This window comes from Lygodium microphyllum, chromosome 27 (genome assembly GCF_053477565.2).
Source record: "Lygodium microphyllum isolate KBCC chromosome 27, Lygodium_microphyllum_v1.1.10, whole genome shotgun sequence".
Taxonomy (NCBI): domain Eukaryota; kingdom Viridiplantae; phylum Streptophyta; class Polypodiopsida; order Schizaeales; family Lygodiaceae; genus Lygodium; species Lygodium microphyllum.
In genome coordinates this window covers 71,984,656-72,001,652 of record NC_141161.1, presented here as the reverse complement: position 1 = coordinate 72,001,652, position 16,997 = coordinate 71,984,656, and the positions used below count along the sequence as shown (strand labels likewise).

The following is a 16,997-nucleotide window of genomic DNA, read 5'->3' as shown; positions in this document are numbered from 1 at the left end:
GTGCAGTGACTTAACTCCTCTAGAGCAATGATAAATAAGAGCTTTGTTTTTATGTAAATCACTTTGATCACATTAATGTAGATGCAAACAAAAATATGGCATCACATGTACAGTGCTTTTAAATGCATAAATGAAACTATGGTGCACATGAGATAATAAGAGGACAAGCACATCAAAGCTCATGCCTAGGATATAGTGTATATTGTACTCCCTAAGTTGTCCAAGTCATTTGTATGTTTGCTACACCATTGAAATTGTCTTTCAAAGGGTAGCTATCTAAACCTCAACATGACTAAAAAGTTTTGGTTGGCAAAAAGTTCCATGTATTGGCAATGCTGGTAGTAAACTATATTAGCGATACTATACTAGCCAAAATGATCATGCATCTCAATGATTGAAAATTTGATGTGTCACATTTAATATTTCACAACCACACGCACATGCAAATATACAAATATGACAAGCGTGCATAGTATATGTTCCCAAACCCTCAAACAATCAAGGGACGTTAATGTTTTGATGCATTGATTGTTGAAGCAGCAAAGACAAAAACTTTCAAGAGTACAAGGATCAAACATGTTGTAGTTTTAGACCTAGAAGAAAAAAGCAATCTACATTGCGACTCCAAGGGTGCACTTATAACCATCCATATCACATGAATTGAAAATCTATTTTTAAATCCTCTATAGTTAGATGTTACAAGGCAATAAAACAACCCCTTTATCTCTCGGACCTTACAAGATTTTTTCAAATTGCAATAAGAAACCCCCTTTTGTAAAATCCTATAAATCTATCTAAATGTTATCAAATAAAAAGACCCTTAGTTGATAGCACATGGTACACTACATCTTTTGAGGTCCACCCATGAGCATAGCCATTGAGAAGGGCTTGCTATGAATGCCGAGAGTTGGTAAAATATGACTTTTCAAGGCACATCATAATAGATACACCATCTAGTGATATAAGCGTCATAGCTATTGAACATATCAACCACCCATCCAAGCACATGAACACCCAGACAAGGTTGTTTTTGAAACTTGTAGAGAGTATAATTTTAAATTATTCACGACTTACAAACCTTAAACAACACTACAATGGCTTAGATACAAACCTTAAATACACACGATGGCTTAGAGCCATTGTGTATCTTGTAATCATGTAAACTTGTACCTTTTTTCGTAATTAATACAATTACCTTTTACGAAAAAAAAAAATACAAACCTTAAACAACACTACAATGCATCTTTCATTTTATGTAGAGACACATAAGCTATAACCCATCAAAAATGTTTGACATCCTGATATAGGATAACAAAATCACGATAAAACAGCTTTTTGGTATGGCTGAAAACAAGATGAGTACACTTACAGCCTTCTTCAAAGGCTTGATCATGGACATTGAGTAAGGTTGTGTCCAGATTTTTAAAAAGGAAACATAAACCCTTTTAGAAAGTCCATAACTGCTGCATAGGGACACGAGTGAAAGGAGCAACCCTCTTTTGTCAAATGTCAGGAGAGGGCTTGCTTCATAATGCCTATTTCAATATTGCAGGCTGCAGCTACCTCAAAGAACTGAGTAGCTAACATAGGACTCCCCCCAGAGTCAAAGCGTCTGTTCTTTAGCCTGAGAGACAAAAAGGGGCCTCGTGAATGCAGATATTGAAAAATGTTGTTCAGCTTGATACTCAAAATCTTCCCAACTCTTGTAACATGTCATAAATTTGCTGTTTTACAGGTTTAGAAGAACGAAGTAAGAAAGAAAAAGGGGTAAATGCAAAACAATTCACATGCGAATTCACATTGAGTTCGCATTTTGGTCGATGATCCGAGTGAGATGAATGTATTTGCTCTTAACCAATCATCAAGGGATCATACAAAATTCAAGGCAATTAATTGTGGCAACCTGCAAGCCCAAGTACATTTTGTGTTGTTGCAAATAATGTTCATGAGGTGAAGGTAAAACATTGTCAAGAACGAAGTTATCAAGCACGGGACAACACATTGCAGCCTCTGGACTGAAAAAAATGTCAGACTTCTCAAACCAGGACAGGCAGAACTTTAAAACCACCCTCCCTGTCTGGAGATCAGATATGCTCAAACTTTTATGAATTATACACTAACATGGTTTCACAATGTATATGCCTCTAAATATATATATATATCTGCACATATTTCAATGCATATTAAGTCAATGTTTAATCAGGGATTTTCTACTCATAAATTTTTCTCGAGTTTATAACCTAATAAAGTGATCATATTAGTCATTCATCTAAGTGGTACATTATTTTCCTCGGCTACAAACAAAGAATGTTTTCCAAGCAATGTCACCTAGCTTTGGAGGTGTTTGCATGTGCATACAGTTACATGCATCCATATACAGCAGGCTAGCCTGTGTAGCTAAGGCAATATTGAGCTTCTTATGTTTCAGCTTTGAGAAGATCATTTTGACCTCAAAAGCGAGATAAATTGTGATTAGACTGCCATGGCTGTAATGGAAACTGAACCAGCAAGAAACACCATCGGTCCTTGAACAAATCAAGTTACAGAATCAGAAAGCTCATACTGAAAATCCATACCAATATACTTCTGTAAATCTACATCAGATTTCATGCCTTTTCCGCTTACTCTGAACATAACCTGGCCATCCCCAATCTTCACCTCACCTGACTTTCCTTCCTCACTTGTAGCTCCATTTTCATTCAGTTTCAAGTACACCCGTGCACTGTATGTTCCATCTCTGGGCAGTTGATTCAGTGTATTGGAGATTGGAACACTGATCATATTGGAGCCAAACGTGCAATTATCCAAGGCCAGAAGCACACGATGTTCTCGACCAAGAAGATTTGAAACTCGACCCATATCACCAATACTAAGTGCCTTTCTAACACGAGTTGATGATACTTGCCCTTTCTCCCGGGTGCTCTCCACTTCAAGCCCCTTCAATAGTGGACCTGATTTGTCTAATTCATCCATCACAGGATCCACAATAAATACTTCGAGATCAAATTTTCCACACAGCTGCACAAGGTCTGATGCATCCCCTGCAGCTTTATATCCAAACCTGTAATTTGCACCTACAAACAAGTGGACAGACTACCCGTTAGGACTTCAAATTAACTTGTTTCTACACAATAAAAGTACAGTCAGTTTCAACAAAAGGACATTTTAACAAGAAATAGAACTTGCCAGAAAATAGATCATGTACAGAGCTGTAGCAAGCATACATACCAGACACTTGAAATTTATTTTAAACATCTTCTGTGTTTGTAGACATTGCTGTAATTTTGCTTCTATTCATGCAGCTCTAGCAAGCGCACAGCTTCATTCTCACATTTAAAGTTGAGTGCATCAAATCTCATATATGTATCGGACATGGTTGGTCTTATTTCACCAATTTCGTATGCACAAACTGCTCTAACAGTTCTGACTTCTTACAAATAAAATGAAAGCCTTCAGTTTTCTTCTTGGAGAAATCACTTTCACCTCGTGGGTTTCTTATAGAATACTAGTCAAGCTATACCCATCAGACACACCAGTATGCCCTATAACCAAGTTTTCCTACACACAGGATGTGACCTGTGCCTTTGTGCCAGTAGGTCAGCTGGACATGAACTGACCAACACACCTTGCATGTAGGTTTATTTATCCTGACAGCCCTAAACAGCAGAAAAACTACAAGGTAGATTGCATAAAGGTGAGAGAGCAAAGCATTTGTATGATGGAGAGCAAAACAAACACTACAAGATAGATTGAATATAGATGAGAGAGCAAAGAACCTGTATGATGCAGAGCAGAAAAAATGTTACCAGGTACATTGCATAAAAATGAGAGCAAAGAAATTATATGATGCGCAGAAAGGACAAGTGCAAAGTGAAACATTTACTAAAATAGCCTCGTCCTTTGGCTGCATCTACCTTAAACACACTTTACTGCAGGAAATGCTCTGTTAAACATATATGCAATGGTATTACTTCAGAAACGATATATCAGGTTGCTTGTCACCAAACCCCTTTGACATTAATCAATTTCAAAAATGCAGAAAACGTGTGGCTATACTCAATATACGGGCTCAACTCTAGAGCTGAAGCAGAAAACAAAGGAGTTCACAGAACAGCTAGGGCTGCACCGGATACTCTCAATGCGGTATGGGAGGAATGCAGGGAAAGAACCCAACCTGTAGCATAAACGCTAGGCTATGCCACCCCAACATCATAGTATTGAGCTAAAAATTCATTGCATCTTGATTAGCTCTTTAAAACAGCCCCAAAACAGCAAATTACCAAAAGTTTTATTAAATGAAGAGCCATTCTAGAGAGTTTCTGTCCCACATACAAAACCCTAATTTGGGAAGATCCTCTAAAGAAATACCTTAACACAGTAACATAAACAGAAACCGTACAACAAAGCATAGATTGATAAAAGAACACAGGGTTAGGGTAACTCAGAGACAATGAACACAGAAAATAACTGAAGTGATATAATTGCTGAATATACGATGCTCATGCAGCAAACACACTATGCAGTGAATGAATACTGAACCTCGAACTCCCGTATCTCAAGGATCAAGGCAGGGGTAATGAGTTGGAGAGTGTATCATACTCCGAACGGATCCCGAATCGCAGCAAGGCAACCTCCGGATGTCGAACACCAGCAAACGCAGCAATGAGAAGCTGGATCTGATGCAGACAACAGTGAGGAGAGAGAAATACTAAAAATGCAAGCAAGACAGCCTACAGGAGAGAGAAAGACTAAAACGCAGACTGCAAGAGAGAGAAAGACTAAAAACGCAAGTAGGACAGCCTGTAGGAGAGAACTGCCAGACGCAGACAGAACAGCCTGGCAACAGCCTGTATGAGTTGACAACTGCTAGAGGAGAGAGAAAACTGCCAGTCGACACCTGCGGCAACTGGGCAACAGCTTGTAGGAAGCAAACGCAGGCCTGTCATGATGTGGCAGGATGTAGGGCAACAGGTCTGTACAAGAACAACAGTCACCTAGCTGAAATCAGCTCCAAACTGCACAAAGAGGGCTGGAAATCAAGTGCCAACTGATTTAGATAGCAATGGATAGCTTTGGCTGAGATGTCCTCCGCGAACGAGGTGTGGGTAGCAAGCTGAAACACCTGAAATCTGGAAAAACGAGATTAGGGCTGAATGGAGGGCAGCATACGTATTTATAGAAAGTTTGGGCTCTCCCAAGTGGGTTTGTGCTTATGGGACACATAAACTCTCTAAGATCGCGTTTCTTTTAAATAAACTAGATTCCTTCATTAATTAAGCATGTTTTGGGACTATTTAAGTAAAGCTAATGCATTTTTAGCTCAGCATTCCCTCTCAAGCCCAACAACGGTGCCACGAGAATAGAGGCCAACCAAGCCATTTCTTTGTTTATCTTTTACCCCAAGGCGTCCCGTCCCAAAGTAGCCAGAGCACCGGACAAAGGGTGCGCGTCGGCTGCCCAGTGGCCTAGTAAGACTATAGAGGCGATGGTTACCTTACCAAGAGAACCCAAGTGATCACCCCAGAGAGAACAAGGCATCGGACAAAGGGTGCACGTCAACTGTCTAGTAGCCTACCAAGCCCTACAAAGGCGGATGAAATCAACTATGGACTCTTTTTTTAAGGGGCTTTCTAGGTTTGATAGATTAAGCATTAAGTGAGGGTTTCAAATCAGTTTTCGTCCTATTGAGTATCCGTGCCCCAAACAGAAGAGTGATAAGGGATGGTCAAACCCAAGACCTTCACAAGACAAGTATGCTATCCCTACCATTACTGCGTGTCGGTGACGAAGAAAATGGTTAAGGTGTGTATATAGCAAATATGTCGAGCAAGCAAGACAAGCAAAGCAAGAAGCAAGCTTGGAGACTACCATGTGCAATGCCACAAATATGGTGGATCCTAGAGTCGACCACTCCAAACGACCGAAAAATGATAAATGCGCACACATGCATGTTGTTTACATGAACAGAATGCCAATGCATAGGGTAATGCAAAGGGAGATGCAAGATATCATGCTCATGCAATATGCTATGCAATGGTGCCACTTAAATAATGTCCTCACAGGGGAGTTGTTCACTTGTCCAAGTGTCCTTTTATAATCATATCATCCTAACACTGCAGATGAAGTTACAAATGTCCATAATACAATACAAAAGAATAAGTGAATGTAATATCTAAAAAAACCCTGTAAGCATCATCACTATCACCATCAAGAGTAGAAGCCGCCCCCTCTCAAACTGAAAGGAAAAGCAAGAGGAAAGCACCCTCTCCCCGTCAAGCTAAAGAAGTAGGGAAGAGTGTACCCAAGCTGATCCTGGGTAGAAGGTACTGAAGAACTAGCCAGTTGACCGCTTTGGTCAAGGTATCCGCAAAATTATCTGATGATGGCACAAACTCTAGGCGAATAGTGCCTAGCTCAATCTGCTCTCTGGAAAAGTAAAAGTGGACTCCCACATGCCGTGTCCGTGGTGTGATGATAGGATTGCTCACAAGACCAATGGCACTCTACTTATCGCAGTAGACAATTATGGGAGAATCACATGAAAAGTAAAGCACCGCCAATAAACTCCTCAAATAGATAGCCTCGGTGGTGCCATTGAAGAGAGCCCAATACTCAACCTCGGCCATGGCACCGTCTCCTACTTAGGGCTGGACCAAGAAATGGAGCTGTGCCCGAGGTAAAGAGATAGCCGCCATGGGAACGTCGAGTGTCAAGACCTCCTGCCCAATCAAAATCAGTATACCCCTACAAACATAAACTAGAACCATATGTCAGGCCATAAGAATAAGTACACCGCAAATAACGCAACATACGAAGACGTACAATCCAATGTGACATTCTAGGTGCAGTGAAATACTGACTGAGTATGCTAACTAAGTAAGCTAAATTTAGCCTAGTATAGTTAACCAAAGATGTTTTCCTACAACAAAACGATAGGTATGTTCATCGAAGGGCTGTCCTAGGGTATCCTTTGACAAGTCGACAGTAGAATCTAAAGGTGTGGCCACTGGTCGTGTCTGATCCGGAGTGTATTGTTCCACGAGCTGAAGTGCATACTTCTGCTATGACACAAAAATACAACCCCCATAACAAACTACCTCCATCCCCAAGAAATAGGACAACAAACCAAGGTTTGTCATCTCAAATGTAGCTTTAAACTTAGCCTTAATTTTCGCTATGTCCCGATGACTTTCTTGTGGCTCGGACGATCCACCAATATCCAAGTCTCATTTCGGTCAATACTCTATAGCTCCTTCTCCATGGCCTCTCGCCCGAGCAGATCTTTTAGGTCCCTCCGGAGTGAAATCCAATGGTAGGATCCCCGAATCCCACATGGTCTACTAGTATCAACGAGGTAACAAGTCTCGCGGAGGGGACCTCGGAGTGGAAGAATCTGCGGAAATGTCAGGAGCGGGAAGTAGACGAGACTCAATAGGCGCGAGCTCTAATGATGTGGAAGAAGGAATCGGATCGGAATCCGGTGCAAAGGACTACACGATATTCCTCTCGTCAAAGACAACATCCTGCCTAACGATCACCTTGTTTGTTCGAGGATCAAACAAATGATTGGCCTTTGCTTCAGAGGAATATCCCACAAAAATAAGGAGATCGGCTCGGGAAATGACCTTTCCTATCTTGTCATCAGGCATTTGTGTGTATACATGACACCCAAAGACTCTGAAGTGGAAAATAACAAGCCAAGAGCCAAAAATTGCCTCACACGAGGTCTTCTGAGGAAGAGCTGCAGTCAAGCACCGATTGAGGATGTACACCAAAGTGTTAACGGCCTAGGGGCTAAAGGAGCGTTGCTGCAAACAACATAGTGCATGCCATTTCCATGACTGTCCAGTTCCTATGCTCTACGACATCATTCTGAGAAGGAGAGTTGGTAGAGGTGAGTTGACATGAGATGCCATGCTTCTCTAGAAACTCGGAAAACTCGTGAAAGATGAACTCACTACTACTATCACTCCTCATGCAACCGACACGATGACCAGTTTCATTATGAACCAGCAGCACCCAAGCAAAAAAAAATGTAAAAGCATCTGACTTATGCTTGAGAAAGTACACCCACATGTATCTGGAATGATCATCCACAATCAAAAAGAAGTACAATGCGTCATTCAAGGTGGCAGTGGATGTTGGCCCACAAAGATCAACATGAATCAATCTAAAAGGCGCCTCAACACGATGTGAGAGTTGCTAAGGGAATAGAGTATGGTGCTACTTCTCGAGTTGATATGCTTTACAAACATCTCGAGCTAGCTTTAGGCGTGGAAGGCCCTCAACCAGCTCACAGCGTGACAACTCATAAAGAGAGTCATAACCAAGATGCCCTAAGCGAAAATGCCAAAGGCACTCATTGTTCGTAGGCTCCTGAGATGTGGCTAAGGCCTGGAAGCTATGGAACACGGAGCCCTCAGCTGTCGGCTCGGTCAGAAAATGTGTCATGTGGTATAGGCCATTAGGTTGTGCCTCACCGCGAGCAATCACTAAACCAGCCTGAGAGTCAAGAACTTCAACTGTGGTCGTTGTAAAAAAGACTACTCACCCCAACCGGTAAACCTGCTGAACAGATAACAAGTCACCCCAAGCTGAGGGACATGATATACATTGTCCAGCGAAGCCAAATCCGGACCCTTATCAATGGCAAAACTAACGCAACCTTGAGCTTGAATCTTGACCGAGGAGTTATTTCCTACGCGGACCTACCCGGCTGAAGGGGCTTGAGAATGGAAAATATCCACTATAGGAGTGTAGCTTCACTGTCCACAATCCAAATAGTAGCTAAAGTACTCGGCTGTGACGAGTGGGCCTCTACGGTAACCTCGTTAAGAGGCAACTCATAGATGTGAACAAGACTTATATATGATGTCTCTATGGAGACAATATAGACCCTTGCAAACCAGCCAAACAAGCCCTCTGAAGTTGAGAACGTTATCAACTGAGATGACTGAGTGGTGGCAGTATGAGTCTGACCTTTAACTGCCCCTTGCTATCACCTTGCATCCCTTGCTAGGCGTTGCCCAACTGAGGGGCAAAGGTCTATGACTTAGGCTTTGATGTTGTGCCTCTTGCCTTTGATCGACACTCGTCGCCATTTTGCCTTTTAACAATGTTGACAATGCCTATTCTTTTTAGATACATTTTGCCACCCAGATTTGAGAGATTGGGATGTTACTTGTGATGCCCCGAATGGATTTTACTTTTGATTTTGAGTGGAGGTTTCCTTTTGTTTTCCCTTCCCTTGTTGTCCTTCTGAGAATGAGCAACAAAAGCCCCCTCTGAAGAGGAATTCATATGAAATTGATCGAACAACCGAGAGTAGTGCAACAGCTGACACTCAAATTCATAGAATGTAGGCATGGTAGGCTTTGAAACTATACCTTCCACATTACAACAGTCGCTTGGCTGAAATCAGCTCCAAACTGCGCGAAGAGGATTGAAAATCAGGCACCAATTGATGTAGACAGCAATGGACAGCTTTGGCTGAGATGTCCTCCGCGAACAGGGTCTGGGTAGCAAGTTGAAACACCTGAAATCTGCAAAAACGAGATCAAGGCTGAATGGAGCGCAGCATACATATTTATAGAAAGTCTGGGCCCTCCCAAGTGGGTTTGTGCTTATGGGACATAGAAACTCTCTAGAATCGCATTTCTTTTAAATAAACTAGGTTTTTTCATTAATTAAGCATGTTTTGGGCCTGTTTAAGTAAAGCTAATGCATTTTTAGCTCAGCAGATCCTTACACATCTATAAATAGACATGATGCCCACCATTCAACCAATCCTTGTCTTGCAGGTTTCAACTATCAACCATCTTCCACTAACTCTCCAGCCCCCAGCAACTGCTACTACATAGTCTACAATTGTCGTCCAACCTCCCACTATTGCCAATGATCAACTTCCATCATCTACATCAGATGGATTTTGTGTTTTCGGCACTTTCTTCATCAACCTCTGCTCCAACTAGTGGTTAATGCACTCAGAGTCCGTCTCCAATAGACGATACACATCGACACCTTCCTCAGCCTGCTCCCATGCGAGCCACCAGCAACTCTGCCCTTGAGCATCTTGTACATTCTTTCCTTCATTTACAACACTCATTCATTCACTTCAGAGTTCTCTCTCTTCTTTGTATGTGTTTGTATGTTTTGTACTTTGAGTTTTGTGTTTAGAGTTTACGTTTTGCACATTGTAATTTGAGTCTTTGTGTTTCAATCGTATGCATACTTTTTGAGTTTTCTCAATCCAAATCCTAGCATATCTTCACATGGAATCAAAGTTAGTGCTCTTTTAAAGAATACTCTATGGCTATCATGGAGTGCTTGGTTTTGTGCGAGATACATGAACACGTATTTGATTCACAATGGCTCAAAGAACTCCATCTTCGGATCCATTGATACTTTCTTCAACTACTTCTTTAATGGAAAACCGAATGAGGCATTATGGTCTTGATTTGGAGGACAATGCTCCTACTAGCCTTTCTTATAAGGATCACTCACTGAGACCCAACTCTTCTTCATCTCATACTGCTTCACAAGGTGCATCTCAGTTGGAGCATTGCTAATGAGACTGATCACCTCTTAGTGGAGGAAAGACTATCCAATCAAGACATAGCTAAAAGTTCAAACTCTTCACAATCAAATCTCGTGGCAGATTCGTACAATCCATTTTTGTATGAGTCTGATTTTACCTGTACTGCTTCTATTATGCAAGAACCAAATGTAAGTCACCATCAAGACCCAGATTGGTACCGGTTTGGTTTTAAAGAACACTCTATGTTCAGAGATGTTCCACAATGTGATTCTTCATCCTTTATTTTACTTGAGTATGAGTTCGGTGCTTCTATTCACTTTTACATCCCCCGCCCCTTCCCTCCCACATTCACTTCACATTTAGCTTCCTCTTTTTTCAATCTAGATCCTTACTTTAGACCTAGAATAGATTATCCGGTCTTAGCACACATTGTTTTTTTATGCACATCTACACCCTCCTACATCATTAGCAAAAATGCTATCCTTTAACACTATGCCTTACACACACATGCAAGTGCATTGCTCTCTATTCAGAATCCCCCTCATGGGCACTATACCACTCTCCTCGATTACACAAATGCATGAATCCCCATCTTGTGCTACTAAGTCACCTTTTTGAAGGAAACAAGGAGTGAAAAGGAATCACATATTCTTTTTCAAAGAGAGGTCCGGTTGTCTCTTCTTCACAAGGAAACGCCGACAATGGCAAGAATTCACAAGATGCGAAGGCAAGCCAAAACAAGAGTAACACCCCTTTCTCCAATGGAAATAAGGAACTGAAACCCATCTAGCAACAACTCCCTAAGAAACATAGGTTTTGCACACTACCAGAGATCAAGCCATGTGGAGGAGTGTCGTACCAAGGCCCAACATCTTCCTCCTAAGAAACCTCAGCAAATTGCTGCAACTACCTCCACTCCTGTTGGAAAGTCTAGTGGAGCTACAACTTCTGCTGCCGCCCCATCTACTCTATCTGACCCAACGGCTACTAGACATATGGCACATGGACAGCCTTAACAACCTATATCTTTCAGTATCCCTTAAAGATTTTTCCACTTTTGAGCACCCAAGCCCCACACCTATATATTGGAGATCTCTCTCTTCATTTGGAATAAGCTCTCAAGCTGAAATTTCAGCCACATGCTTTGTACTCTTTTATCTATCTCTCATTCAAGAAGCACTTTCTACTTAGCTTGATCTAATCCAAGCACTAAAGAAAAAAATCAACTTGCTTCCCGTAGTTTGCAGAAATTAGGGTTACAAAACCCTAATTTTCAGAATTACAGCAAATTAGCCCTTTTATACATGGTTCAGTCACTTAGTACCCATGGTTTGTTTCAATAAATTCTTGCAAAGGGAAAGAAGTCGGTTCCCTTCTCAACATGGTGTCAAATCTCTCTCTCTCTCTCTCTCTCTCTCTCTCTCTCTCTCTCTCTCTCTCTCTCTCATTTTCATTTTCATGGTGATAATTGATCGAGTTGGTTAAGTTTTAAGAATTAACATTCTCACATTCTTCCCCGCACTTACATTGCTATCAAGAACAAGCAAGGCCAATCCCCCTGAACATGAGATAATGGTCTACTAGGCCCCCTTAACACGAGTCCCTAGACCCATCCAAGTTGAGCTACAAGAAATTTCAAACTAAGCGACGTAACTGATCAATACACAGTGGCAAGAAGCACCAACAAGCGGCTATGTACCGTGCCATTGCCAACAAAATATGGTTGAGCACTAGGGCTCTACCTGCAAGGGGAGTGACACACTCCTCAAGTGGGTCAAGCTTCATTAGATGATGTCCAATACTCATAGAGATTGCTAGGTTGTTGTGATGTCAAGTCTTGCCTAGAACTCAATGTATCTAACTATCTACCCCTGCTCACCCATCTCAAACCCAAGATCTCCCTAATTAGTGCTAGACTCAAGGTCTACAAGGAAACCAACTGACTTTCACTAGTTGTTTTCTGCAATTCCTACCATGCAAAAGTGCCAATCTCACTTTCTCCAGCACCAGCTTATCATCTCCAACATAAAGGGTCATGCCATTTCTATACAACAATTCTACTTCCATCCACACTGAAAACCTAAGGCCACTCAACCCACTCACTCTCACTTGTAAGATGTAGAATACTTCTCCAACGAGACAAGGAGTGAGTGAGTAGGCCCGTGTCATTGATGGCTTCAAGAGGAACTCTCCACCTACCCCCCCCCTCTAAATCATTACTCAACTATTTGTGGACCTATGAAATGCTAAGACCCCACCAATCCACTACTAAGGAAAGCTTAGACGAGCCATGATGCCCTCCAAGAAGTCCCAATCCACCCTACCATAGGCCTTCTCAAAGTCTAAAAGAAGCACTGCAACCCTCTATCCTTAGTGTTAGGCCCATTTTGTGTCAAAATCCTATGACCTTGGATAAAACCTATCTATATGTATGGATGATGTTTAGAAGGTAGATCAAAATCCAATGTCAATCATCGTTGCTAGGTCTTATAGGCCACTGACAATAAGATGATCATGCACCATTAGGTGAGACCCAATCGATCTTCCTTTTGGGAAGAAGACAAACTAGACCAATAAATAAATAGCCTGACATCCTACCACAGCTGAAAATCTCATGAAAGGGCTGCAATAAGGCAATCCGAGACCATCTCCATTGGATAACCTATCTGTAAAAGTTAGCAGTAAGTCCCCTTACCTCTTCATTGCATGATCTACCTTTATCATACTAATCGTCCAAACTATGAATCTAGTCTCCCAAGGTGCTGGGCTGGTGCACTTGAGAAAACTCCTTGTACCTTCTCAACTCCAGCCTAGCAGAAAGCAAGCTTGTGCTCCTAAAAAAGAGTAACATTGATACATGCAACAAGGGCAGGCTCCTAATGAACAATCAGCTTTCTAGGACCTCTCACTTGACTTAAGTTAAGCATGTTCTTATTCCAAGGTGTAAGATGTATACTCCTGGGAAAACTTTAGGATTTGCCGAACATGCTCCTATTTAATATCATCAAAGACAAAGAAGAGAAGGGACTAAGAACCATGCAATAATACTTGACGGCTAGTTTAGAGGGCAAGCTCCGCTCCCCCATACTAGCCCATAAACATAGTGGAGGGGTAACCTTCACTTCTCAAATCACAAAGTGTGCCTTAATGAGCCACATCGTCAAGCAAGACTCTAGGACCATATATTATCAAGTAGCCTGAGCTAGCAATCACTTGAGTATGCTTCCATAAGCCAAGTTGTCAAGCAAGTCTCTAAGACTATATATTATCAAACAAGTAGACACCATTGTTCTATCGTGCAAATGAAGATGCTAAGATGCACAGACCATGCACCAAATCGCCAATTGATGTCCATCATGCATTTTTGTCACTAATCCGAAAGCAGCTCCAAACCAACACCTCCAAAGCATTGGGACACATGCTCCCTTACCCAGTCTCAGATAACCATCCACTAGAATGTGTGGTCTTGAGAAAGAAGTAGTTTGAGCCATCGAGAGGAGTTAATAGGTCTACCTTCTTGTTCCAACTTACAGATCACAAAGATTTCCACTTCTAGTGGAAGAAACTCCACACGGCCTGTCACTCGTGTGACTAGGGCCCATAACAGTAGAACTCCCACAAGAGAAGTTCACCATGGCAAGGAAAGGCTCGGCTTGTCATAGGGACAATGGCACTTCCCACCAAGCGAGGAGAGTTTCTCTGTCGTTGTCGATAAGAGGATACTAAGGTGTCCAAGATCATATGTTTGTGGATATAGCTTGTGTCGTGTCTCATGTGCTGATTGAACCCTAGATGGCATTACAATACTTCCTTCCAAGTCATAGAGTCAAAAGGGCTCACCTCCAAACCTGGGAGCTAGCATAACAAACTGGGTCATGACCACATCACAAGAAATGGCATCCCATACCACCAACCCACACCATCGCAATATATGAATGCATTGGTTTACGGACCAAGAGTCCAAGAGTGGTGATCACATGTTGGGAATAAAGGTCCTCATGCCTTTAAATGTACTCGGGTGTGAACACACCCTTAGCACTTGTACTTACACATATATATCTATCTAAAAACCTAAAGAGGTACACTCGTCATTGTACCCACGAATCGTGCACACTCTTCTCCCTCCCTCCCTCCCTCCCTCTCTCCCTCTCTCCCTCCCTCTCTCTCTCTCTCTCTCTCTCTCTCTCTCTCTCTCTCTCTCTCTCTCTCTCTCTCTGCGCCTAAGGAACAACGATTGTCTCGATCTTCGTGCCTCCCCGTCACTACAAACTGATATCAAAGCTACGGTTGAGGCGTTCATACTTCTCGGAGTTCGAGCAGGAGTTGTCACAAGCGAGCAAGTCGTGAGGTCGTTTTCTACCCTGACAAGCAAGCATGAGGCAATCAGTCGTCAAGCAATTGATATGTTGCTAATCGGACACGCGACTGGCGAGAGCTGTAGGCGTGAATCAAGCGGCACTTGTTTCTGCAACGTGACTGGAGGAAAGCTGACGGACGGCGCCTACAAAGCAACTAACAAGCGACGAGCGAGCTGCACGATGGATAGAGTGCCAAGCTCCACACACGTTGACGAGCTCAACAATTGACGAGCTGCACACGCGGTGACGAGCTGCCCACGCGACGGGACTGGCAGGTGTCCTACACGTGACGTGACTCCGAATCCTCAGCATAACGGACATCTGGCTAAGGTCAACGGCCCATTTTTTTGTTCACTTTTTCTTTTTCTTTACCCCTTTTTGCTACCAGGTGTTCACACCTACAAGCACAAATAAAAATCCGTCTCTTAAAATTTGGGGGTTTTTCCAAATTTGTGCCCGACACGCATTGCAATGTTCTCTGGACCAGAAATTACAGGCATCGAATGCGCAGGCCTCAGAAATTTCTTTGGGATTCTTAAATGCAAGTGAGATTTTTTCTTGGATGAGTCAATTTCATTAAAATCTATGCAATCTTGGCCCGAAAATTTGGGGCTTTTTTTGGATTTGGGGATTGTGATGCAGGACAAGACAATTTGTCTCAAAAATTGCAAGAATTTGTGACATTTTGCCTACGACATTTGGGGCTTTTCATGTACATGCAAAATTGGGCTGAAATTTACCCAATTTCTCAACGAATGCACATTGGACCTCGTGCAATTTGGGGCTTTGGCAGTTTGGGCAAAATTTGTGCACCATTTGGTCATTTTATGTACATGCAGGTTTAAACCATGTAATTTGGACATCCAACACTTGGAAATTTTGGGGGGGGTTTGGCTGAAATTGCTCTATTTTAGCAAAATTGGTATGTTCTATGCATGACAGAGAAAATGCAGATTTGTGGTTGATGCTTTGAGCACAAAATTTTGGGGCTTTCGACCGTGCATGTCAAATTTTATGCCCATGGGTACATGTACAACAGAAATTGCAGCTAAAATTTGGGATTTCTCATGTAATGTGATGTATATGCCCTTGGAACAGCTGTTATCAGCTGTGGCATGCTGTAGCACATGGTTTGGTGCTTCTGAAAATTTATTTACAGATCTGAAATCTCTGCTTCTACATGGTCATTTATTGCTAGTTGGTACTTGTTTGTACCTTGGTCACCCCTGGTGACAGTTTGGGCCTGCATTTGCTGATTTTTTTGTCACATTTGGGCTGAAAATCATGGCTGGCAGCAGTGACAACAATAATCTCATGAAGCTTGAAGGAGCACATAACTTTGCAGTTTGGCAAAAACAATGCTACAATATCCTATTGCAAAAGAAGCAGGCAAAGCCGATTAAAACCAAAGGGGCAAAGCCCGCGAACATGGAGCAGGAAGATTGGGATGATTTAAATGAGCTTGCACACTCAACCATCAAGCTATCGATTTCTGATGCCTTACTGTTTAACATTGAAGGTTTGGATTCTGCATATGCTATATGGACTAGACTGGAAGAACTGTATGCACAGAAGAGTGCTGCAAGCAAAGTGTATTGGCTGAAAAAGCTTATGGATTTGCATATGAAAAAGGGTACAGCAATGTCAACTCACTTGAGTGAGTTTAAATCTATTTTCAACCAGCTAGTTGCCTTGAAGTTCTTGATTGATGAAGAATTTAAGGCTACGTTCTTGCTTTGCACTCTTCCAAAGAGTTGGGATACATTCAGGACTGCTATGAGCAATTCCAATGCAATTCTTTTGTATACTGATGTAGAGAGTGCTCTACTCATGGAAAAAATGAATCGGCAAAACAATGCATCCAGTAAGTCTTCTAGTGCTTTGCATACTAGGGGCAAATCACAGTAGAAAGGCAAATCTGATAGCAAGGGACGCAGTAAATCACGTAGCAAAGATGTTGAATGCCACCATTGTGGAAAGAAGGGTCACTTTAAATGTGATTGCTACAAATGGAAGAAAGAGAAAGGAAAGGGCAAGAAGACAGATGATAGCAAGGAAGAGAAGAAAGAAGATTAACCCAAGAAGAGCAGTGTCAAAATTTA

General features: G+C 42.1%; 1 protein-coding gene across 2 annotated transcripts in view; it reads right to left on the bottom strand.

The window, feature by feature from the left end:
* Positions 1-2,156: 2,156 nt before the first annotated feature.
* Positions 2,157-16,997, bottom strand: part of LOC148012458 (FAD synthetase 2, chloroplastic-like) — a 49,105-nt gene continuing 34,264 nt past the window's right edge. For both annotated transcript variants that reach the window (XM_087669557.1, XM_087669558.1), the window contains exon 4: positions 2,157-3,074. In XM_087669557.1, the coding sequence (XP_087525683.1) occupies positions 2,536-3,074 (539 nt within the window). In that variant the 3' untranslated portion in view covers positions 2,157-2,535. The remainder of the gene's footprint in view (positions 3,075-16,997) is intronic.